Source organism: Akebia trifoliata, chromosome 9, assembly GCF_017979445.1.
Source record: "Akebia trifoliata isolate Shusen 1 chromosome 9, ASM1797944v1, whole genome shotgun sequence".
NCBI classification, from domain to species: Eukaryota; Viridiplantae; Streptophyta; class Magnoliopsida; order Ranunculales; family Lardizabalaceae; genus Akebia; species Akebia trifoliata.
This window is the reverse complement of record NC_141383.1, coordinates 22,109,190-22,134,529: the sequence shown is the minus strand read 5'-3', so window position 1 is coordinate 22,134,529 and position 25,340 is coordinate 22,109,190. Positions and strand designations below refer to the sequence as shown.

Sequence of the window (25,340 nt, the reverse complement as noted above, 5' to 3'; positions counted from 1 at the left end):
AAATAAAAGTAAGATCTATATTATGATATAAAAAAAAATAATTATACATCCCACTCAGTTACAATTTTGTGATGGATAAACGTATCGTCTAGAGATAAACAGGAAAATATATAAACTTTACAATTGAATTAGATCACAGCCGTCAGATTTACCACGATCTAACGATTGAACTTCATTGGGCGCTTGTTGGCTCCTTGACATTGGGCACTGAATGCAAAGTCTAAGCTCGTTAAGGTCAAACTAAGGGTTGCCCAATTAGTATCGAACCACAAACCGAATTTGTTACGATATGATTTGCTCTTGCCTCGTGAGATACAATGAACTAAACAAATTCCATTTTACCTTAATTTTATACATCCCTTACACATGTTGATAATATTTGAGATATCCCTTAAAATTTCAAATCAGAAATAAATAAATAAACTTGATTTTTCTTCCCAGGATCCGTCGTGTTCAATCTCTTGTTAACCCTACTCATCACTTCAACCTTAAAATGCCCTCATCTCTATCTATACCTACGAATTGGGTTCATTCTTAAATAGCAAACCACGAACAAAGCCAAAATTTTGGTAATATAACTTGCTTATATGCTCAAGCCAACGAAGACGGGAACCAAAAAGGAATATGCTAGCCTCATGCTCTTAAAAGCAAACTCAAAGGTGTGGCTCTCACATACTTCTAATATTTTATGTTATTATATATTATGAATGTATTAATGTGATTATTTACAGAATTTTTTTGTAATTTAAAAATATTAATTAACATGGGATTTGAATCAACAATTCTAAAGCCTAACCCAAATTATGGGTCCAAGTGAGCCATATTCCTTAAATTGGTTATTTCGATAACTATTAGTGAGTGTGGCACCTAATTTAGTTTATTTATTTATTTAATTTTTTTTTACGAATATCTATCATAACCCAACAAATAGAAGACATTATTAATGTAAATCTTAGATGATTGAGTAATTTAAACATTTAAGTATTTTTCCATAAATTTTTACCTTGTAGGTGAAGGAATTATGATACGTACATCTTGTTGTAGTAGGTGGAAGAACAATCCCCTAAAATATAGGCACTCGTGATTTATCTTGAATTATTAAACATTCAAAATGAGACACTTGTCTATAATGGAAGATTCATATTGTTTAATAAGTTGATGAATTATTAAACTTGAATTTTAAATAATAAAAATTAGAAACGCTTGTCTTGTCAATTTGATGAATGATTAACTTTGCATTGCTAATTGAGATACCAGTCTCTAATGGATGATCATAAACATTTAACAATTTGAAGAATGATTAACTTTGAATTATTAAAACATTAAAATACTTTTATAATATCTTTAAAATGTCATTCTTTTATCACGTATAACATTCTCCTTTTTCTCCTTCAATTCTTCTATACTTCTAAATGTAGCTAAGAATTATGTTTAAAAGAGGAGTGGTTTAAGACGGTAGTGAAAGAGTAAACACGTTGAAGATTCTTCATTTTTAATTAGCAGGTAAGTATTTCTTTTTCTCTGAAAATTAGGATTTTAATATGAGATGGGTGTGAATCAAATAATATAATGTAGGTCATTTTTTTTTCTAAAATTTTACCCATGAATTGGATGCATGTGTATATGATGGTTTTTGCTATAATTTAATGGATGTACGATGAATACACACAGATTTTTATGATTGAATGTGATGATTATAATTGTGAATGTCTGTGTAAAAAGAATATACATGGATTTTAATGATTGAATGGGATGAAGTATTGGTGCATGTATATAATTTAAAAACAAAAAAACAAAAAAACAAAAAAAAAAAACGGGATATAGGATGATGGATACTTGTGTTGTTGGCATGAAAATGATCGATTATCCTTGGGTGTTTACCCTAAATTCCCTCAAGGAAGATCTCGTGTTTTGGGATAGAGAGTGTTAGTCGAGCTGGTGTGAAAATCGGTAGGGAAAGTGTTGGTTGAGTTGGTGTGGTGTGAAAATCAATGGAGAAAGTGTTAGCAAAATTGGTGTGAAACTCGACAGGGAAAGCTTGGTCGAGTTGGTGTGAAAATCGAATATTGAGAATGTTTATGTTGGTCATCATATTGATTTGATACATATTGGTATGTTAATGTTCTTAAGATTTTATCTTATTGAATACGTTATACGTGTTTTGAAGCATGCCATGTTTTCTAATTATTTTTATAATCTTTGGAAAGAATAATGAACCTATGGAGGCTTAGGACTTATGATTGTTTACCAGACTTTTTTTTTTTTTTTCGATTTGAGATAAGTGGTAATGATGGGCAAGAAGACTATTGTAAGTGACTTGTACCATGCTTGGTTTGTAAATTTATTTTAAAACATATGTTTAGAAGCATTTCTCTTTTGTATTTTTCTTAAAAACTGAAATATGGGTTTACAAACATTGATTTAAAAAGATGTATAAATTAGAAAACAATAATTATAAGAGTTTTCTGTATTTTTAATTGTTACATAATTGAGTTAAAAACAAATAGGAAAAAAAATCAAGACCATTCGAAATATAAATTCTAAGTTATAGGTTTTAGAGTGACCAAAGGTCAAGCTGTGAAAAAAAATTATATTCTGCATTATTTTAAAAAGAGAAGTAAAAAAAAAATTGAGTATCCAGAATTACTATCGAATTATAATAGTAGATCTTGACATTTTCTCTCACCCCAAAGTTTTGGGATGAGACAACAATGCCCAGACCTCGCATTATCATGGGAGGTTGTGGATTAACATTATTTTTTTATGATTGGGGTGTCCGGACCCATAGGTTCGACTAGTAGTGGCAAGACAACTAACTTCTTAGAGCATCATATCTCGCCTAAATCCCCCGAGTACCTGCAATATCCCACAAATCACACATACGAGACAAGATAAGATAAATCCTTGTGTGTGGCCAATGAGGGGTTTGAACTCAAGACCTCTCCCTTTTTGGAGAGAAGTCATGGCCCTACGCCAATTACCAAATTATAATTATTTTAGAAATTTTAAAATATGAAAAAACATATATGTATTTTTTTTTTAAATAATGTAGATTTAGCTCATCAATACTCACACCCCCACCCCCATTATAATTGTAAAGATAACTGTTGGGTGTTATGTGAATTGTTTGCACAAAAATTACAAAATTTAGTATTATTTTAGAGACTTCAAATATCTTAATGGGATCCACTAGTTGCACATCATCTAACATTAATTGCACTCTAACCTAAAAAATAAGTGAAAATGTTGGCTTTTAAAATATCTTCACATCTTAAATTATTACGTCAATATTGAAAATAAAGAACTTATCAATAGTAAGAACTTCTATAGATTTTTACCTGAGCTTAATTTGAAGTTTATAACATTTGATGTCGCAATTCATCCATGATTTTCAACAAGAAAAATAAAAGTCTTACAACTTTTCATTTTTTGGACTACAATCATAATAACGGAACACAATAAGTTTTTTTTTTTCGTGATGGCATGCAACCGGTACTAGTTGATGTGCAACTAGTCATTCCTATTTTAATATAGGGTTGGGATCCGTAAACTCATCACAACTTATTCATATGTTCACTCAAATTTTTCGCTATTGACATTTTCAAATCCAACGGTTTTAATTCATGATGACGTGACACAATTACAAGAGGAAAAAAAAATAGCTCAAGCCGATTTTAAGGAAACATATTTAAGTCATCTCCCTTATTTTTTTTATCTTTCTTCGCGCTTTCTCTCCCACCCAAATTCCCTATCTCTTTGATTATTTGGTGTCACTATCTGATTACCTCCTTCTCTCGCTTAAATGGATAGAAAACTATTTTAAAGTTACGAGCTTCTTATTTCCTTTGATGAACAACTTTTCTGGTTAGATTAACAAGTCCATTGGTTAGATTTCTGATTTCTCGCATTTTATTTTTCAAGAAAGATTGACAAAGAATGATAAAAATTTCATAACATCCCTCTCTTGGGGGTGGTGTTGATTAATATTTTAGTGAAGGTACAAATTTAGTAGTAGTTCATCCATGCTTGGAACCTTTTATAAGTAGATTAATCAAATATGCAATCCAAACAAACAATAATGCAAGTTGGGGCTCAAAATGATATTCATCCATGTGTTTCAAATTGTGCCAATAATATTTTGCTACTCTAGAACCTTGTATATGAGGTGATCATCCCATGAGAACCCAACAAAAAAAAAAAAACCATTAAAAAAGAAAAAAAATGAAAGATTAAGCAATAAAAGAAATCGGCTTGAGCTGATTTTTCACCCATTATAATTGTGCCACATCATCAAGAATTAAAACCGTTGGATCTAATGATATCAACGGTGAAAATTTTGAGTGAACGTATGAGTTCAATTTTTTTTTCCTTTTTTGAGTCTACGGATCACTATGTTATGTTGTGCTATATTCATAAGATACCTTTTTATCTGGACCCTTGAATTTCATATGTATACGGTCGGGATAGTGAGTGGACATGTGAGTTCCCTTTCCATATGTATATTGATCCCGACACTTTAATATTATGCAAACGTGCCTAGTTATGCTAACAAGACTGACCCTACTTTCATTATAATAATAGATTGGGTTCAGACAAATTGGTCTCGATCATAATTTCTTACACTTGGATTTGATCCCAAACTCGATCAAAATGTCATTTTTAAGTTCGAGGCTTATCCAATATGATTGTACCTTATTATGGGAAAATCAATATTTTTTTCTGAATCAATCCCAACCATACATCACGTATCATTTTAGAGTCGTACTGGAGTAAATTGAAATTGACATTATTTCTCTCATTGGTGTGCACAAAACCCTAACTGCTTCTCCCTCATATCTCGATGAAAATCATCTATGATTTTGTACACATCCACGTCAGCAATGTGTGAAACGATGTCAATTTCGATGTTACTTTAGCATTTTCCATCAATTCCACATTTCAAATACACTATCGGATCAGATCCCCAAACGGATTGGAAGATGGTTGATCAAAAACAGTTCCATAAGCTACCCAAATCCATGATCCAAACCCGTGAACCCAAATCCTTGATCCGGACCCCTAGTTATCGGATCGGATTCGGTTCTTATCAGATCCACTAACAGCCATTCTCCTTCCCAACTGCAACTACTCTCTACATTCGAAATTCCGAAACCCTAACAGTCTGAAACCTCAAGAAACCCTAGCCATGGCGATTCGGCATCTGCTGCAAATCGCTCGCAGATCTCACAAACCCTCCTCACTCTCTCCTCGTTATCTTCTGCAACCTAATCGATCTGCATCGAGTTCTCCTGCCTTAGCAGAATCATCGATCTCTTCTCATGCCCCAAATGTCATGATCTACGATCATCTAGCCGAATCAGTGAAATCGAAGCTAAAACGTCTCGAAAATCCTGATCCGAGGTTCCTCCAACACGCTTCACCTCACCCAATTCTCGTCGATCACAGTAAGATCCTCTCAGCTCCTGAGACTCGAATCACTACTCTTCCTAACGGTCTCCGAGTTGCGACCGAGTCGAACCTCTCGGCTCGAACTGCGACGGTTGGGGTTTGGATCGATGCTGGAAGTAGGTTCGAGACTGAGGAGACGAATGGTACGGCTCATTTCCTCGAACACATGATCTTCAAAGGGACGGAGAAGAGGTCGGTTAGGGTTTTGGAGGAGGAGATTGAGAACATGGGAGGGCATTTGAATGCGTATACTTCTAGGGAACAAACGACGTATTATGCAAAAGTGATGGACAAGGATGTTTCGAAGGCGCTTGACATTCTCGCAGATATTTTGCAGAATTCTTGTTTCAGTGAGGATAGAATCAGTCGTGAGCGTGATGTTATTCTTCGTGAAATGGAAGAGGTAAGAAGATTCATACTTCAATTACATGTATAAGTCATCAAATTTTACAGTTTTATGTAGTTAAAGATTGGATTGGGGAAGTTGAAATTTGAAGTTATTTCTTTACAGCTATGGTTATTTTGTTGTTATATAAGAAATTGGGAATTTCCTTGCTGCAAAGATTGGACCTTTTAATTTTAGAGAAATGAAGAAATATTTTCAATTAGTTTTGAAACTTAATATTTCTAATACATTTTAATACAAAGTGTGGCTTAAGCGCTTATTGAAGATAGTTGGAGCCTCCCATTAAAGGTGACACCCTTCTATACTCTTTATTGGAATGACTAATAATGCCCCCCCACCCACCCAATTGGCCAACATGACTATACACCAATGGGTTACGTCCCCCTTGAGTGCATGAGCCTAGTCATGCACCCTCTTTGGCCAAGAAGACATATTGGCGTGATCGAGTGATCAGAGGGGTTCATGTGCCTAGGAATGTCAGGATAGTCTATGGGTGAGCCCAATGTGGCTATACTCACTTTCCCTTGGAGGCATGTGCTTGAACCTGGGCACGCATTCTCACTCACCGGAAAGCATGCCCATACTGGGTGTTAGTAGCATATCATCTTGCTTAGCAGACTTGCTCTCCTTATCTCAAAATTTTCAAAAAGAAACCAAAGTGGTTAGTATCAACCACTAAGCCACTTGTTTAGTAGTGACAAGTGTAGCCCACTAAAATCTAAAATCTAAAATCTTTTGTCAAAACAAAAGGTCTTACTTTTTTTTTCCTTCCAAAATCATCTCGAAACACGAAATCCAACGGTTTTGAGAATGGTGTGGGTTCTAATTTAAAATCGTACTTCATTTATTATGTTGTTTTATTTATCTTATTGTTCTAGATGTGTGGATGGCTTTTGTTGCTAGTCTGCAACAAAGCCAAATTTTTGAAAAAAGGTATTTAATGTTTCTCAATTTTCCTCAATTTCTCACCGAGAGTTGCTTCTTTGTCCTTTTTGAACTTGATGACTTACTGCTTCGTTTTTCTTAAGATTGGGTGATTAACTGTTCATACATCTTTTTTTTTTTTATAATAAGAATATTATTTTTTGGGGGTCAAGGAGACCAGCACAATGAACAAAGCAAACTACAGCCTGGACCAGGCTACTGAAATATTACAATCCAGTCCCATATCCCTAGAAAATCACCAAAGAAATTCTTTAAATTCCTTCTACAACTTGCACAGAAAAAAGAGCAAACCCACAATGGAAATAACAATAGCTTGGAAATCTCTTACGTGGGAAAAGACCCCAACAGATGGCAAATAACAGAAAGACTCATAGAATTCTCTTGGCACCAGAGAAATGCCCAATCAACCAGACCAACTCACTAAGAGATCAACAAATGGATTCCGAAAGGCAGCCCCACTTATAAAACAAAGAGAAGTATTTTTTCTCCACACCGCATGCGCCACTTTGCTATGAAGCAGCAAATGATGCGTCGATTCCCTGTCACATTTGCTCATCAGCCGTTCATACATCAAGGATCTTTATTGTATACTTATTGAAAAGCCAATGAATGTAGCAATTCATGAAATTTATCTAATGCTAGTTTGCTTTATTTCTTTCTATGCCTTGTAACTTCTGCTAAATTAATTAGTGAGTTTTTCCCAGTCTTATGCTTGAGAATTATGTTGGATAAATGATGAAGATGTATGTTTTTTTTTTCCTATCCTTCAGGTGGAGGGCCAAGTTGAGGAAGTTATTTTTGACCATTTACATGCAACTGCTTTCCAATACACTCCTTTGGGTAGAACCATATTGGGTCCTGCTCAAAATATTCGGACAATCACCAAAGCTCATCTTCAGAACTACATTTCAACTCACTATACAGCGCCCAGAATGGTAATTTAAGTGTATCAATGGTGTTTTCTTTCTAATTTTGTTATGGATATGCATTCAGCTAAAACAAAACCCTACCATGTACTCTGCCTTGGAAGTCATCTTGACAGTTCCTTTGGGACCTTTATTTTAGGTAATTGCTGCTGCTGGAGCTGTTAAACATGAGGAGGTTGTTGAGCAAGTAAAGAAGCTATTTACAAAGCTATCAACTGATCCCACTACAGCTTCACAGTTGGTTGTGAAAGAGCCAGCAATTTTTACTGGTTCTGAGGTGTGTGTATATTTTGAGGCCTTACAATCTCTTTTGATTTCTTGGAATAAGATATTTCAAGTTTTTTCAATAATCTAGAGATCACTAATTGTGTCATGGCTACACAGGTTCGGATGATTGATGATGATGTCCCTCTTGCACAATTTGCGGTTGCATTCAATGGAGCATCTTGGACAGACCCAGATTCCATTGCTTTGATGGTCATGCAGTCCATGCTAGGTTCTTGGAATAAGAACATAGGAGGGGGAAAGCACATGGGGTGAGTGTCTCTCCCATCTCTAACCTGTTTTGGGATATAAGACACGTAACTTGGCCTTCTGAGCTCGTGATTCATTTTGTTGTGAGGTTATATTTTGATCGTGTTTGCTAATCTCTAAACAGTTCTGAGCTTGCACAGAGGGTTGGCATTAATGAAATAGCTGAGAGCATGATGGCTTTTAACACCAACTATAAAGACACAGGTCTATTTGGTGTTTATGCTACTGCCAAGGTAGGATCATTCTTGGATTTTGGTCCATTAGTTTAATCTCAATGAAAGTGCTTTCCTAGTCTAGGTATAGAACAGTTTTAGTTCTGTAGTTCGACTGTGATTTTATTCAGAAATATATGTAAAATGAAGTATTAAAATGCTGCTTATCCCTTTTAGCTCTCTAAATATTACAGGGACTCATTTTTTCTATATGTAAATTTTAATTAATAAAGATGGTTGAGATAACCAGCTAAAATACAAAGGAGCACAAACACAATGAGCAACTAATGCCCGCAAAAAAAAAAAAAAAAACCAAATCATTCACCAAACACACTCTTTCATTCAAAGATCCAGCATAATACATTGTTTGTTTTTCTTTCTCAATGTCCCATCACCACCACACCCATGGACAATTTTTCGCCCAAAATTGGCTTCAATCTTGTTCCATCCGTCCATTTATATATATAAAGAAATTAAGTTTATGGGTAAGCTGGACTTGAACTCACGACCTTGAACTTGCTCCATCCATGCTGTGTTCTTCTAATACAAACTTAGCATTCTGGTCAGGGGGTCTGCCTAAACCCCCGATTACTCTCCAAAAAAAAAAAAAAAAAAACTATAATTGGGATACTATTAACATATATATTAGTCAAATTGCATGCACTCCAATGTAATGAGGGGTTTCGAAGATGTTTTTGATTGATCTTTCCAGCTAAACCATTCTTTTTTTTCTTACCTTTGTATTTAATTTAATCTGTTGCTTTTGACACTTCTATCTCAGGCTGAGATCATTTTTATTCAGTCGTGAACCTTGATGCGCTGTTAATTACCTTATGTTGATTTTAATTGCACACATTTCTTTCTTGTTTTTCATAAGCAGCCAGATTGCTTGGATGATCTAGCGTATGCCATTATGTACGAGATAAGCAAGTTATCCTACCGGGTGTCAGAAGCTGATGTTACTCGTGCTCGTAATCAGGTATTTATCAGTCCTTCTCAGTTGCCAGTTGCTCATGATGGTTTCTTACTTTATAACTTAACCTAAACTGTTTCGATGTGCTTGGTTAGTTCAATTTAATGGATGATATTGATGATGCATGGTATTCGCACGTTATTAATTTATTAATCAATTTTGATATGATATTGATGATGCATGGTCTTCACCCTTCAGCAATTTACTTATCAATTTTGATATATTACAGCAACATATTAACCATGGACTTACTCACTCATCTTCCTTGAAGCAATAGTGAAAATATTTACTAAAATTAATAGTCATGGCTTTGATTTGAAGTTAGTACTATTTTGGGTACTTTCTATTGCAGTTTATCTCTGCAATAGAATAGAATGGTTGAACCGGGTTAGTGTAGCCAGCCGCCAATCCTAATAATCAGGATAAGGGACTGATGATGCATTAGTTCCTCTATAAATGAGTTGTAAGGACCTGTCACTGTATTTTTTTAATTTTTTTTGGCAAGTAAAATTTTTATTAATAAAGGAGAAAAAGGAGGGAGGTCGAGATGACCATCCCAGGAAAAACAACTAACAAACAAACAATGAGGCCTTGTCACTGTATTTGGTTTCTTGGGTGTTGTGTCTGACATGGACTCCCTTTCTGTCTGACATAGATTGACTTTTTTTTATTATTTATTTTAAATGTTTCTATTGTGAGAAAGACTTCTATTTTCTGTTACTAATTTTGCTTTTATTATACTTGGATTGGAGTTTATTCTTTTCCTATTATTAAGAACAGATCAAATCATCCTATTTTTATCTTATAACTTTTGCCATTGTCTAATGCATTTTTTTGCAGTTGAAATCATCTCTGCTACTTCACATAGATGGAACCAGTCCTGTTGCTGAAGATATTGGGCGTCAGGTAAAATTTCCTTCGTTCCAAATCCAGACATTGGTGAAAATGAGGGAGCATGGATTGTGAGGCCTATTGTTTCTCACAATTCAAAAAATGCTTGTATCATATGAGGTCAATGGCCCAGGTGTTATGGTTGTATTCTTTTTGAATGCTAACCCCGTGACAATCGTAGGTTGTGTGACCTGCACACACACACACACACACACACACACACAAGGCACAAGCAACACACGAGTATATGATATGGGAACAGTGATGGGCAAAAGAATGATCCAAAAAAAAAACTTGCAAGGCAACTTTCAGAGGCCAATACTGACAAAAAGTCCAATTGCCTATATTTACAAGACTGCCCCCAGGCATGCTGACTTGGGCGGTCTACCTAGACCTCGCATCCTTTTCTTGATCATTGTACATACGGTTATGTTTTCCGATTTGTTTGCTCGTGCTTGCAGCTACTTACATATGGCAGAAGAATCCCTTTTGCGGAACTGTTTGCAAGGATTGATGCTGTGGATGCGAGCACTGTGAAGCGTGTTGCCAACCGATTTATATTTGACAGGGTAATAATCAGAATACATAAACCTTGAGTACTATGTAAATGTTAAACATCAACGGTAGGAGAGCTTGAACTTCTCTTAATTTCTGTTTTGTTTTTGTAGGACATTGCGATCGCTGCCATGGGACCTGTCCAGAGCCTCCCAGATTACAACTGGTTCAGGCGCAGGACCTACTGGCTCCGTTACTAGGTTCTTTATTCCGTATTTATTTATTCATCTCTCTGTCGCACAAGCAATCATGAACCAAGCTCCCATTGCTTCGTGCATGCGGTGTGCACCATATCCAGGAGAACCCTAAGTCCTGGCATTTTTGTTGATTTGATTGCTTTTCCAGGTTTTGATTCCTGTGACACTTCCCCAATTCAGGCAAAATAATTAACCTTTTTTAATACCAATGTCATTTAGTCATACCCTTGACGTTTCGTTGAATATTTGAGATACCCTTGTGTTTTCAAACTTATGATGTACACTGCCTGACCTCAGTCTACCATGGAAGATAGCATAAATGTCATAAGTGCCCTCATTTTCAGCATCTAATCAAAACCGTTGATTTTTCTCCCAGAACTTGTAATAAACTGTAAAATCGATTAATACAAGACCAATGTAAATTGTTTATAACCTATTTGATATCATCATCAATACATTGTCTTCAGCCTTTTGTTTTCTACCCAAATCACTGGCTTCTACTTCCCCAAACATCCTATATTGTTCTTGAGGTTTGAAGGAAGGAAATGTAATCTTAGATTGAAGATGAGGTTAAAAGATTTAACCAAACGTTGAAGATGATGGGTTTTGGGGATTAAAATCAAGACTTTTGGGCTATATATCTACTTGTAAATTTGGTCATCAAAGTTGGACTTAATGAGAATTTAGATCTGCAATCTCAAGAACGTCAATCCTCCAAGCATCGAAAAATTGTTCTTTGGCACTAAGACTATTAGGAGGATATAAGAGCACAAAATAATTTGTTTTTCCAAGGAAATAAGCTATCACATTCAACTTGGGACCCATCTCTGTTTTCGAGTAGAAAAGGAATTTTGTGGAGATCATTTACTTCCCTTCTATTTAGGGTTCTGATTGGAAAGGAATAAGAGAGTTTTCAAAGAATTGCCTTTCGAGGATATGATACTTAACATTCTTGGATTGTTATTTATTTTGGAGTAAGTTGTATCCCGATTTCTAAGGTGTTTTCTTTTGAGGATTTCGTTTTTAAATGGGACACTTAGATTGGTAGTTAGTCCTTTTGTTTCTCATTTCGACAGTCTTGCTTTCTCTTGTTGTTGGACAGATCTCCTAACCTATGGGGTCTAATAACTACCCTAATGAAGTCCTATTTATACGACCGACTATAGGGTATAAAGTGGGTGAGTCACGTCAAGGTGAGGGAGAAAGTGATGTAGTCCTCCACCTTTTGGATGATTATTTGAGATACCCCTATATTTTTAAAAATGATGAGTAAGCCCAGCCTGACCTTGGTCCTTTGTCATGAATTAGTGGGATATTATCCTACGTGTCCTCATTCAATATTCAACTTCATCTTCAATCCATTGTTTTTAAATTACATTAATGCCTTGTGGAAAATCTTGAATTTTCTTTTTCAAAATTTCATTGTTTTCTATTTTTTTTATAATAATAAAAAAAATCATATCTTGTTCTAGAGGCCATTGTCACAAATTCTCCTTAATTTTTTTTAAAAATCATAAAATTCTCTAAAAAAAAGTGAATGGTTGATGAAAGTGGTGAATCAATGAATTAATTGATGATTTATCGATATACCATGTAATTGGGTAACATTTTTACACTTTGTAAATTCAAAATTTTTTTAACATCTAAATGTCAATAACTAGATAGGCTTATAGAGATGTAGACAATGATTGGTTTTAGTAAGAAATCCCAAAACAACATTTCTATATCCTTAAAATTTTCTCAGATTAAATTCTTTTTTCTTTATTGAACGTGTCCAAATTAAACCTTGACTGACAAATTACTAAATCCTACATATAAAGGGTGGTGTTCGGCAGCCAATGTTTTCCTATGTGACTTAAAATTTTTGGATTATGCTAATTTTTTGTGAGGATCATCTATATGGTAAAGAAATCATCATAACAAAAATCAACCCAATCTGAAATTTATAAATCCATCAAAAGTGGTTTACAAATTTTTAATAAAAAGTCAATGGTCCATAATTTCTAACCATTTTTATGGGATTAGAAGTTTCAGATTGGACTGCTTTTTTGTGAGGATGATCTTCTCATCATAGAGATCATCCTCATAAAAAAATCAGTCCAATTCGAAACTTCTAACCCATATAGGACAAACCTGTTGACTCCCTGATGTTGGTTGCTAAACGAGACCTATCTATATATATATATATGAAGGTTAAAGGTGAGGATAAAATATTTTACACAAGAGATTGAAAATGCTTGATTTTGGTAACAAGGTTGAAGATGAGGAAATTTAAGTCATTTTTATTAGTCTTTTAAAAAAGACCAAAGTCAAGAGGGGCATATTTTCAATTTGTAAAACATAAGGTCATATCAAATATTCACCATATCATGAAGGGGTTATGTCTAAATTACCCTTATCTTAATATATTAAAACTTTCTTAGGTGGGTCCACAACTACAAGGCTGAGTGTTGTTCGCCAAACGAAAATGACCTGTTCTTGCTGGCTAGAACAAACCGTTGAGAGGCTAATTAAAGTCTCTAATAATAAAGCTCTAGTTTTCTCAGATCTTCTCTTCGATTTCATCGCCACTATCAAACCTACTTCATCTTTCCTCCATTTCTCTCTCTCTCTCTCTCTCTCCAAATTATAAAAACCCTTTTGATTTCTTCTTTTCTTTCTCAATTCTTCCAATTTCATCTCATTCCGTACTTTTGTTCGTCTAATTTTGATTTGCAAAACCTTTCATTTCTTACGGTTTCTTTGTCTTGATTTGAAGCTGTTCTTCATATATTTCTTCGGATTTTGGTTCAGTTTTTAGGGTTTCTTTCGAATTTAAAGTTCATTTTTATCTCCTAGATTATTATTATTGTTGTTGTTGTTGTTGTTTGTTACTGTTATTGGTACGTCCATGGCCTCCTTCTCGGTTCCGTACCCTAAGTCTTCTTCTGCATTAGTTCTGTCCGGATCTCGGAAGCAGGATCCGCAGCAGTCGAGGATCTCGTTTCAATCAGTTTTGAAACCAAGGTCTTCGTTGCTCGATCAATCTGCATTTTTGCGATTTCAGGTTGGTTGTGTTGATTTGTTTGTATTTCTGTTTCTTTATGTGAAAATCTTAGTTTGAATTGAGTATTATTGATCTTGATTGTTGTAATTTAGCTTTTAATCTATGGTTAATGCTTCCATTTTATAGATGTTTAGCTTAGTCTGGTCGATCTATTTTAACTCTAAATCTGGCGGTGGGGCTCGCATGAAGATCATGTCGGACATTCCAACTATTGATTGCATCGTTAATTCTAGATGTTTAGCTTAGACTGGTTTAACTTCTCACGAGGTTAGGAACGTGAGAATGGACTGAATTTTAGTTAGTATGGTTGTCTCGATTTGTAGGACAAGGGCACAATAGTTATTTTTTGAAGTTTGAATGAACATTGGACAATCACTTTGTTTGTACAAAATGGAAAACTTGTAAATTTTGCGTAATAGTAGATTGGGTATTAATGATGAAGGTGCCACTTAGTTAAGTGGTAAAGGCTTGAGGAGAGTTGATCCCAAGACCTAGGTTCAAATCCTGTTGAACCCAGCTTTACCTCCATTAACCAACTAATCCCTTGCTTGGTTAGCGCCAAAAAAATGGGGGGTTTTAACGAGTACAAGCAATCTTCTTATTGTATTTTGGTGCTGGGCACCATGTTGTATCCACATACATGATATATGGTTACATAAGTTTTAAAACAAGATCTTTCCTTTACTCATATAGTATGCTGGTGAAAATTTCAATGAGGGGTGTGCGGGTAGTGACATCTTTAGCTGTTGGATACTCAGTTGGTGGGAGTTTGGTGCTCCATTACTACACAATACCTTTGTATTACTCTTCGACAATCCAACTTTTCATTTTTCACATTTTTGGGTGCCCTCATCTGGCTATTACATACACGTGTCATCACATCTAAGCCTTGTCGAAAGTTGAAACTATCTTGAGTGGATCCTCTCATTCAGCCCCTTCATTCCATCCAAGGCCATATGCTCTGTTAATGTGTATGCCTTTGAAATCAAATCAAGTATAGTATTCAGACATTTGTTTACATTTACATGTGTAAATATTGTATTATTGGGTATAGCTTTGCATTTTTTGTGATATGCATGTCATATGAGGCTGGTATTTTGATATAGCTTGAAGCTTGTTGTTACTAGGAATCCATGCTAACCTCAGAGGTGGTATGATTATGTTTACAATGCACAAATATGCTGTATGAGCTGTTCTTATGGGATACGTATATCTTGGGGCTGCTAGCCAGCTATATACTGGTGAACGATACAAACCTGGGTATGGTTTGTATGCAAGTTTAACGGCAAACTTGTAAATATTGCATCTCCATCATGGCTGTAATATCATTACAAGCCTATTGATGAGAAAGATGACTTGATAATTTGAAAGCTTTATGACCTATTCCAGAATTCTTTTAGACCAAGACATTTATCTTTCAAAACCAACTAAAAAATCTATTAGTTATTAGATATTAAAGGTTAACCTGAAGTGCCAACTTAGCTAAGTGGTAAGTCGTGTGAAGTGTTGTTCTCACGTCCTAGGTTCAAACTCCCTTGAACCCAACTTCATTTACTAACCACTAACCCTATACCTATAAAAAAAAGATATTAAAGGTTAACCCAGTGTATTTGTCTGTGAAAAAAATCTAATAAGTCTATTAGGTACTACTTACTAGATATGAAAGGTTATCCACTAATCTCATATGCCATTGATATTAGGTCGGTAAAGAGCCACTGTGATGTGAGATAGAAGAATGCTTTATTAGATCCTTTTTTCTTCTTCTTCTCAATGATATCATGCATCTTGTGCAGGGGACTACCCATAACCAATCTTCCATTTGGAAGGTTCAGGCTCAGCTTAATGAGGTGTGTTGCTCACCAACAGTTCAGAGAGTCTTTTTCTTGTATCCTTCTAGGATTTGTTATCTTTGGCTTTTATTCAACCTTTTTTCTTTGTACATTAAAGGTTGCTTCTGAGAACTCCTCAAATTCCACTGCAATACCCCAAACCAAGCCAGAGGTCTTGTCATCTGGAGGAAACAATGATCCAATGGAAAAACCAGACTCCCAAAACACCGTTCCAGATGCATCATCCATCTCTGCATTCATGACTCAAGTTTCAGACCTTGTAAAGTAAGTGTAAACCACTAATTTTGTTTTATAATCTTCTTTCTTTTATTGGTAAGCACAGATGAAATTTGGATCACCCTTCTGCATTAAATATTGCTTTTATATCTGGACAGGCTGGTGGATTCAAGAGATATTATGGAACTACAGCTAAAGCAAGGAGACTGTGAACTCATTATAAGGAAGAAGGAAGCTTTGCCACAGCCAGCAGCTGCTCCTGTTTTTATGAACCAACTCCCGTCGCCTCAGACCAATCTTCCATCTCAATTGCCACACGCTCCGGCCGTTGCTACTGCTCCATCCGCTCCAGCTCCTGCACCACCTGCCCTTGCAAACACAAGCAAGTCGTCACATCCGCCTCTTAAATGCCCTATGGCGGGAACATTTTATCGGTCTCCTGGACCTGGGGAACCAGCATTTGTGAAGGTAAATGTGTTTGTTGTATGCATAGATGTATAGAAGTTCTACATGTAGGCTTATGCCTAATTATTATTATGGTAAATTACACTCACCCCTGTAGTTTGGCATAGTTCTATGGTGACTCCCTGACGTTTTGATACATGCAGGCTTATGTCTAACTATTTTTATGGTAAATTACACTCACCCCCTGTAGTTTGGCATAGTTCAATGTTGAACCCCCGATGTTTTGACAATTGCACTCACGTCCCCTATAGTTATCTAATGGACTCATTTACACCCCTTCCGTCCACTTGCTGTCAACCAAACAGTTTAAGAAATGAATTTTTTACTGTTTGTAAAGACCATTTTACCCTTTTACAAATGTTGTTCTTTTTGTAGAAAAAAAAACTTCAAAAAAATGGGTTCACACGTAAGAGTGTGCGTGCTTAGACTGGGACAATTTTCTATTATTCATTTTAGTAAAAAAAAGATAAGATGAGAGGGTAAAATAGAAATAAAATTTGAACTTTAACTCCATCTGTGAAAGGGGAGGTAAGTGCAATTGTCAAAATGTTAGGGGGTCAATATGAAATCATGTCAAACCACAAGGGGTTAATGTGTAATTTTTCCTTATTATTATCTCACTTACGGTTCATCTTTCACTTACATATGTGCGTGTGTTTCTTCAGGTGGGAGATAAAGTCCAGAAAGGTCAGGTCATTTGCATCATTGAGGCTATGAAACTGATGAATGAGATTGAAGTAAGTTTCTCCATCTCTTGACGTAGGATAGGAGTAGAGTAGCAGAAATAAAGCTTTATAAAATATGGAGAAAATGTACTTAGGTGGGTTTGTTAGCAACATATTTTAATAGGAAAACTCAAGCTTAGGATCGTATAATGGATATAATTTATTCCTTTGCTGAAGAACACTCTCTTTTCTCTAAAAGGAAATCTCAATGTTCATTCCATAGATCATTCACACAAGTGAGGCACATGTAGCAGACGTGATGCCCAAGTTGTTCTCGTATGGGAAGCATGTGCACATGCTTATGTTATCTGTTGCTTACATGCTTATGTAATGGAAAAAAATACTAAATGGGCATTGCAGTAGGAAACACTAACTGGCTAGCTTAAAACAAGTATGCTAGTTCTGCAATTGGCTCATGTTTTCCCCCAACTTATTCAAATTATGCATGAATTGTGCTTGTAAAAAAAATCATGCCTGAACTGCTTATTTTAAGGTACTGAGGTTTTTGGGAACTTATGATTAGGGGAAGAATAACGATTTTCTGACACACGCCCCTGACGTGGCATGTGCTAGAACCATAGATTCTTTTCCTTGGGATACACAACGACACATATTTATGGAGATGTACAGTTGTGTATCCCAAGGGGAAAAAAATCTATGGTTCTAGCCCATGCCAGATCAGGGTGTGTGTGTCAGAGGGAGAGTCAGAAAATCACGACTCTTTGGGGAAATATTGTCATAGATAAAATGGTGAGATTAGATTGTATCACTTTAATTTGCGTCTTCCATTGCTTTGAACATGCCCAAACCATCTCAGCTGACACTTTCTTAGTTTATTGTTTGTTGCCATTTGGATTTTGATCTATTTCTCTAGACTTCCGTACACAAGATCAAATGGTTTAATTCCACGAATTTGTTTCTTCTTTTTGTTAGGCTGATCAGTCAGGAACCATAGTTGAGATACTCGCAGAAGATGGCAAACCAGTTAGTCTTGACATGGTACTCTATCACACATTGTCTCCGTTATTTTCTGTCTTGCTTCGATTTATCTGATATCTGACTTTTTCTCCTTGCAGCCTTTACTTGTCATTGAGCCATGAAGTGAGGAAGCCTTAGTGGTATTGTAACTTGTAGGTGAAGAAGCAGTCAGTTGTTCGCTGAGGTTTTAGGTTTGTTAGGTTTCAATTTGTTTTTGTTATTTGTTTTTGTTTTAGGTATATTTTCTCTCTGTATTAACTATGTAGTAATGATCTGTTCCTCATATTTAAGGTAATTTATGTTTAATTTGTTGAGAATTTAGATACCCTCAGAAATCTCTCTCTCTCTCTCTCTCTCTCTCTCTCTCACACACACACACACACACATATTTTTTAATAATTTAATTAAGTTAAGGACAATGCTGAAGAAGTAACATTAAAATTGACATCGATTCTCACATTTTTGATGAGAATGTATGTACAGAACCATAGATGCTTTTCATTGAGATACGAGTGACGAGCATCTATGATTACATGTGCACCTCCCCACATCAGCAATGTGATAATTGATGTCAATTTTAATGTTACTTCAGTACGGCTTGTAATTTAATAATCTGACCCGAAGACTTGCCTGAAACCTGCACCGTGGCCAGAATTCGGGTTGGGCTCGGATTTGAGTATTTCTAATCAGGTCAGGCTTCTGCAATATGGCTGTGCTTCAGATCCAGCTCAGGATTGAGTATTTCAAATCATGCTGGGCCGAAGTCCGACCTGATTACTGTAGTTCTGCCCATTTTACATCCCCATACAGGGCATAAGATGGGTCAGACTTGATTCAAAATTCAAGTGATCCAAAAACGGAATTTAGCGGGTTTGGATTGTAGAGTAAATCCGAAATAAAAAATGGGTTGAATACGGTTTAATGTCCCTTTACTTGACATTAACCCATGTCAATGCAGGGATGCGCTAATGCGAAATGTAACTTGACCCGACCCAGTGTATTTGAAATATGGACTTAGTCAGGGATGGAGTTAGTAAGGAGCTGGTTGGGGCAATTGACCCCACAGAACTTTGAGACACTCCTATATTTTCAACTAATTACATGTCCCATTTAACCCCCTCCTTCACCTCTGTCCCCATTTGCCCCCACACCTCCACCTCCCTTCAATTTTTGCCCCCACAGAATTTTGAGATACCTATAAATTTTCAATTAATTACATGCCCCATTCGTCCCCATTTCCTCACCTCTCTCCCCAGTTGCCCCCACACCCGCACCTCCCATCAATTTTTGCCCCCCCATAGAACTTTGAGACACTCTTATATTTTCAACTAATTACATACCCCATTTGTCCCCCACTCCCTTATCTCTTCAATTCTTTATTAATGACATTGTCTTTTGACTAGGACTTCTCAAACATTAATTGGAAATGACCTATAAATATCATTTTCTTCGACTTCTAACAAAAAATTTCTTAATTTCCCTCTAAAATCATTCATCTTCATTATACAACTAACCATAGTTTGCCCCCACTACATGAAAATCTTGGCTCCGTCCCTGGACTTAGTTACTATGATTAAAATTTGATCTGATCTGATTTGATTTCCATCCTAGAATTTTTATATAGATTTGAATATAGATATACTTAAGACCCGACCCGGTCCAACCCATTTTATGCCCAACAACCCTATCCACTTTGAATTAAGATTTAGAAATGAGTGCTTTTTCGGACAGAGCCCTTACGAGAAGAGGGGGCACGTGTAAACAGCAAACCAGACACCTGGTCGAATAGACACACCCATGCAGCCCTAAAACGCCACGTGGCACGACAGCTGTCCTGTTTTGCTCTCTTCATCTTCACCTATATTTATCAACTTCATTCACTTGTCTCTCAATATCTACAATATATCTTGCACCACAGCCGGTTGTGCACTTTTAACTTCGTTGTCATCATGACCATCAAATCTTCGATGCTCATTAATCGTAAACCTCTGTTTCTTCTGTTACTATTGCTGCTGGTGCATAATGTATCGTCCAGCAGCGGAGTAGTAAATGATGAGAGCTCGAAAACGTACGATAAAGCGAAACAAAAGATGGAAAAAGCGGAGAAGGAAGCATCAGAATCGTGGACCGAGTGGGCCAAAGAGAAGTTATCAGAGGGGCTTGGTTTGAAACACGAGAATGCCCAACATAAAGCCAAGGAAGCTTCGGAAGCACTTCGAGAAGCTGCTTCTAAGAGCAAAGAGAAAAGCCAAGAACTTACGAAAGAAGCTATGGAGAAAGCAGAGAAAACGAAGGAAATGGCTTCAGAATCCGTTGGAGAAACTGGGTCCAGAAGCAAAGAAAAAGCCCAAGAAATGGCCCAAGAAGCTTTGGAGAAAGCCCAGGTTTAAATTTTGATTTATTTATTATTTTGTCCTAATAAGTTTATATTTTTTTTTTCCCATTGTTTTGAGATCGGAGCGTCAATGTCAATGGGTACCCATTTACCCGGAAACCAGAACCGAAAACTCAGGTTCCGATTTTTATTCGATCCAATTAGAATCGGGTCTAATATGGAACCGAACAGATAAGAACCAAAACGATGTGAGTCAGAATCATTAGGCTCTATATCCGATGCGAATTGGAACGGATTATTATTTTTTTTTTAATATATATTTTAAAATTAACATTTATTACATAAAAGTTCTTCTATTTATCATATAAATTAAATATTAGAGTTTAAAATGATCATCTCTTCTTAAAATTTATTACTTTGTAAAGAACATAAATTTTAATTTTTGAAAAAAAAAGTCATTAAATCATATTTTTAGTGAAATAAATTATAATTACATTGATACTTTGTAGATAATTGGATATTTTTAGAAATAATTTATTTATTTATTTTTTATAATGATTTTGAAATATTTTTTTCTCATTCAATTCTTGAGAACCCAAATTGGCGGGTACCCATGGTTCTTGGTGGTTCCGATTCCGCTTATTTTCGAAACTTTTATGTGATTCTAATTTTCTTAGGAATCGAATTGAACCGACCCATTGGCACGAATTGAACCGACCCATTGGCACCCCTAATATTGGAGTGTAATAAGTAAAAGTTGGGGTGACAATAGCGGCTCTCTAAAAATTCAGTTAGTCCATTAAAATATATAATGAAGATTTAGACTTACCTCACTTGTATTTTCAAATTGATGGCATGCCCCTTGATATTGGTATGGAAAATGACCTAAATACCATTATCTTCAACCTCTAGTCAAAACCCTTGATTTTTCTCTCAACATAAAATGACCTAAATCACATCGTCTTCAACCTCTTAGTCAAACCACCTTGATTTTTCTCTTTGAAAACTTGTCCAACTTCAAGCTAATAACCTCTAGTTAAAGTAGGGCAAATTACTATTTCATGCCCTAAATATGACGAAATTTCAATTCTGGTTCATTTTTCTTTTTAATTCCCAATATATAAAGAGCGAGATATCATGTATTTCAAAATGACGATCTTCTTGATATAAGGTAATGAGATTGTTGAAAAGGGACAGTTTTGCTGGTTTATAAAAGTAATGATTTCACTAAAAAGGTGATGATCTCATTAGAGAGAATATCAGCGAGATCGTCACTTTGAAATAAATATGATCTCACTCTTCATATTTTGGAAATTAAAATGAACAACGAGCCGGAATGGGAATTTTATCGAAAGTTGGTTGTTTTTTTGGAAATTTCTCTTTTTTTAACCTATATAAATGGACATCTTCAATGTCACCTCAATTTTTTCAAACCTTAAAGAAAGTATTTAAGGTCGAAGATGAAGGTAAAAATTTTGGGAAGAAAATTAAGGTTTCTTTTTTCTTTTTTTTCTAAGAGGTTGAAGAATAGGTCATATATCTTAGTGTCTCATTGAAGAGCTATATTGTTCAAGGGGCAGCATGTACATTGGTATTCTTTAATCTAAAGTTCTAAGATATGTGATAAAGATATTGAATTAATTATTTTATATAATATTTTTTATCAATGTTCTAATTTATGTAATTAATCATGATAGTGTAACTTGAGATATTTAGTTTAAATCTTGCAATGTTAGAATGCATCATTTTATATCATGGTTTTAAAACTCATTTTTACATCCCATCTCATCCATGAACGAGACCGAGTTGTCTTGGACGAGTTTTTCGATACGTTTGAGTAGTCTCGTTCAACAATGAGAAAAATGAACCGTGGTTTTAAATTTTGTCTGATACGTTTGACTTGTTTATCCGTCTCGTTGATGGATGATACTGAGATGTATCGGACGAGATTTAAAACCATGTTTTATACCCATTATAAGAACTTGTGTTTTTATTTATCATCATCAGAAGGTGAAGGAAAAAGCTTCGGATGTTGTTGGAGATGCTGGAATGGGGGGTAAGGACATGACAAGAGAAGCCTTGGAAAAGGCAGAGAAGGCGAAGGAGATGGTCACGGGCAAAACTCAAGATGTGAAGGAAGCTTCGATGGAGAAAACAAAGGAAACAAAGGACACGGCCACGGAAACTGTTGGAAACGTCACGGGTAAAGTAAAGGAGAAGGCTGAACAAGTGAAGAGAGCAGCGACGGAGAAGGTGAAGGAGACGGCTTCGGAAGCTGTGGCAAAGAGTAAAGAGAAGCCTCAAGAAGTGAAGGAAGCTCTCAAGGAGAAAACAGAAAAAGTGAAGGAGGCAATAGAAGAAGCGAAGAGGAAGGCCGAGGAGCAAGGAAGTTGGGCTAAAGAGAAAGCCCAGGAAAGTTTCAAACAACCAAGGAAAACATAGATGGTCGATTTGGCGACGACGAGCTCTAAGCGTCCAATCTTGATCGAGTAATGCTAAGCAGGTTGATCTGGCATTGATGAGCTCGTATTGTCCCATCTTTCTTGCATCTGGAGTTGCTTTCATTTGTTCTATGTAGGTTGTTGGTTGATACAATCTGGAGTTGCTTTCATTTGTTCTATGTAGGTTGTTGGTTGATACAAACTATTACTGCTTTTGTAGTTTGTTTGGGTTGAAATACCAGTAATGTAAATATAGGAATCGTTTTTGAGTTATTTTTTTTTCACTTATGAGCTCTCTTAGGAGTTTTCATTTTGTCTCGTAGGACACATGAGATGAAAGTCTCATAATGAGTTGCACGAATAATTCAAAAAAGTTTAAATGAGGGAAGAACTGATTTGCATAAATTATTCAATTTAAAAGAAAAACAAAAACAAAACTATGAAGTATTACAGCCACACATTGTCTATAACTAAATCCAATTCTCCCTCGACAGGTTCCTTAAAAAAAAAAGTCCGATTCGTGCAGATTCTTCCTCCAACTAACAAAGAGATCTTCGCGGAATTGAGATCTTCGCGGAATTGTTGCATTTGAAATTGAGCACAATTTTACTATCAAATCCAATTCTCTCTCGAGAGGTTCCTAAAAGTCTGATTCGTGCAGATTCTCCCCCCCCTAATGAAGAGATCTTGGCGGAATTCTCACATATGAAATGAAGCACAATTTTGCAACTAACAAAGAGATCTTGATTACCTTAATCATATAAAAAAACAAGAGACATGGGAAAATTAATTCCCCATATTACCTTTCAATTAGGGTGATATTTAGATAATCGTCATAGATTGTATTTTTATTGTGTTTCACATTGTGCTGATGTGGTGGTGTGCTCAGAACCATAGATACTTTTCCATGAGATACGAGTGAAAAAGCATCAACGATTCTGAGCACACTGCCATGTGAGCTCATTGTGAGTCGCAGTCACTCTAGGATTTTCCTAATTAGATAGTGGTTGACACTAAACCCATGAAATTTCCATCAACATTAATTATATGAACCATTTTATCCTCTTGAAAACTCTACAAATTCTATAAAACTCTATGACATTCCCTTTTTCCTAGAAACATTATCCTAATCCTCCTAGAGAAACCTAGTAACTCCCAAGTCTTCTCTCTCTTGTCTTCAATCTTTCTTTCTTGTTTTACTTTCTTTCTCTTAAACCTCCATTGAAGATTTAGAAAGAAGGATGAGAAGAAAAAAATAAGTTAAAGCACCTAACATGGGTTTAGGGTAGGTTTTTTTTTTTTTTTTTTCCTTCATTACGCCAGTTCTTGATCCTTATTTTCAACACCCGATTAGAATCGGATCTAAAAGGAACCGAACTAATTAGGAACTGGGACCAATAGGTTCTACCTGATGGATACCCGCGGGTATCTAAAATCAATTTGTTTTACTCTTTCTTCATATCATAAATGGTTGAAGGTTTTCATATTTTTTAAAGTCAATTGATATCACATAAATTATTTCATGTTTTCATATAAATTATGCATTCTAATTTAACATGTATATATTTCCTATATGTTTGTTAATAGTTAAAAAAGATGAATTTAAGTTTTTGAAAAAATATTAACTTATAGATTTGTTCAAACATTTGTAATTTTGCTATTAATGTTTTTATAAACAATGTATTGTGTTATAGAAATTAATGTTTTTGCAATTATAACTTCTAAATTATATATATATAATAAAATCAACAAAGTAGAATATTATTGTTGCTCAAGATTCTTTTTGTCATATCTATTTTTCATGAATTGGAACCGATGGGTACTTGTGGTTTTCTGTGGTTCCGATTCCGATTCCACTAATTTTAAAATCAGTACCAATAAAAATTGAAATTGAAAATTATGATGGTTCTAGTTCTAAAAATTGAACCGGAACCGACTCATTGACACCCCTACGAGAAAGTGTCATGTGCAAAAGCAAATATATTAAAATGATTATTTTGTAATTTAAATATTGATTAAAGGGTTTTTGAAGATTACATAGTAAAAAAGGACACTTTTGTAATTTGAAAAATTAAGTAATGTAATAGAATAGATTACAATTTTCTTGATTTTCTTTTTGAACAAAATGACCTTGATTATATTAAGTTTAAATGTAAAGTAGGTGGCATTTGTGAGATCAAAATGTGTTCAACCACTT

General features: G+C 35.4%; 3 protein-coding genes across 4 annotated transcripts; all 3 read left to right on the top strand.

The window, feature by feature from the left end:
* The first annotated feature begins 5,120 nt into the window (after positions 1-5,120).
* Positions 5,121-11,309, top strand: LOC147394683 (putative mitochondrial-processing peptidase subunit beta, mitochondrial). The gene is made up of 9 exons (XM_086454804.1): positions 5,121-5,851; positions 7,570-7,734; positions 7,865-8,002; positions 8,110-8,261; positions 8,384-8,492; positions 9,352-9,450; positions 10,285-10,350; positions 10,797-10,904; positions 11,004-11,309. The coding sequence occupies exons 1-9, from the start codon at positions 5,186-5,188 to the stop codon at positions 11,088-11,090; spliced, it is 1,590 nt and encodes a 529-aa protein (XP_086310930.1). The 5' UTR covers positions 5,121-5,185; the 3' UTR covers positions 11,091-11,309.
* A 2,207-nt stretch (positions 11,310-13,516) lies between these two features.
* On the top strand, positions 13,517-18,684 carry LOC147394682 (biotin carboxyl carrier protein of acetyl-CoA carboxylase 2, chloroplastic-like). Its single transcript, XM_086454806.1, has 7 exons — positions 13,517-14,133; positions 15,927-15,980; positions 16,081-16,247; positions 16,358-16,667; positions 17,330-17,401; positions 18,323-18,388; positions 18,466-18,684. The coding sequence occupies exons 1-7, from the start codon at positions 13,978-13,980 to the stop codon at positions 18,487-18,489; spliced, it is 849 nt and encodes a 282-aa protein (XP_086310932.1). The 5' UTR covers positions 13,517-13,977; the 3' UTR covers positions 18,490-18,684.
* Positions 18,685-20,249: 1,565 nt separating this feature from the next.
* Positions 20,250-23,416, top strand: LOC147394681 (uncharacterized). Of its 2 annotated transcripts, XR_015181828.1 has the most exons (3): positions 20,250-20,751; positions 22,710-23,280; positions 23,328-23,416. XR_015181828.1 is itself a non-coding variant. In XM_086454805.1 (2 exons), the coding sequence occupies exons 1-2, from the start codon at positions 20,317-20,319 to the stop codon at positions 23,142-23,144; spliced, it is 870 nt and encodes a 289-aa protein (XP_086310931.1). In that variant the 5' UTR covers positions 20,250-20,316; the 3' UTR covers positions 23,145-23,416. The 2 variants fall into 2 exon arrangements, 1 of the variants encoding a protein (XP_086310931.1); XM_086454805.1 differs by having other exon boundaries at positions 22,710-23,416.
* Positions 23,417-25,340: the final 1,924 nt, after the last annotated feature.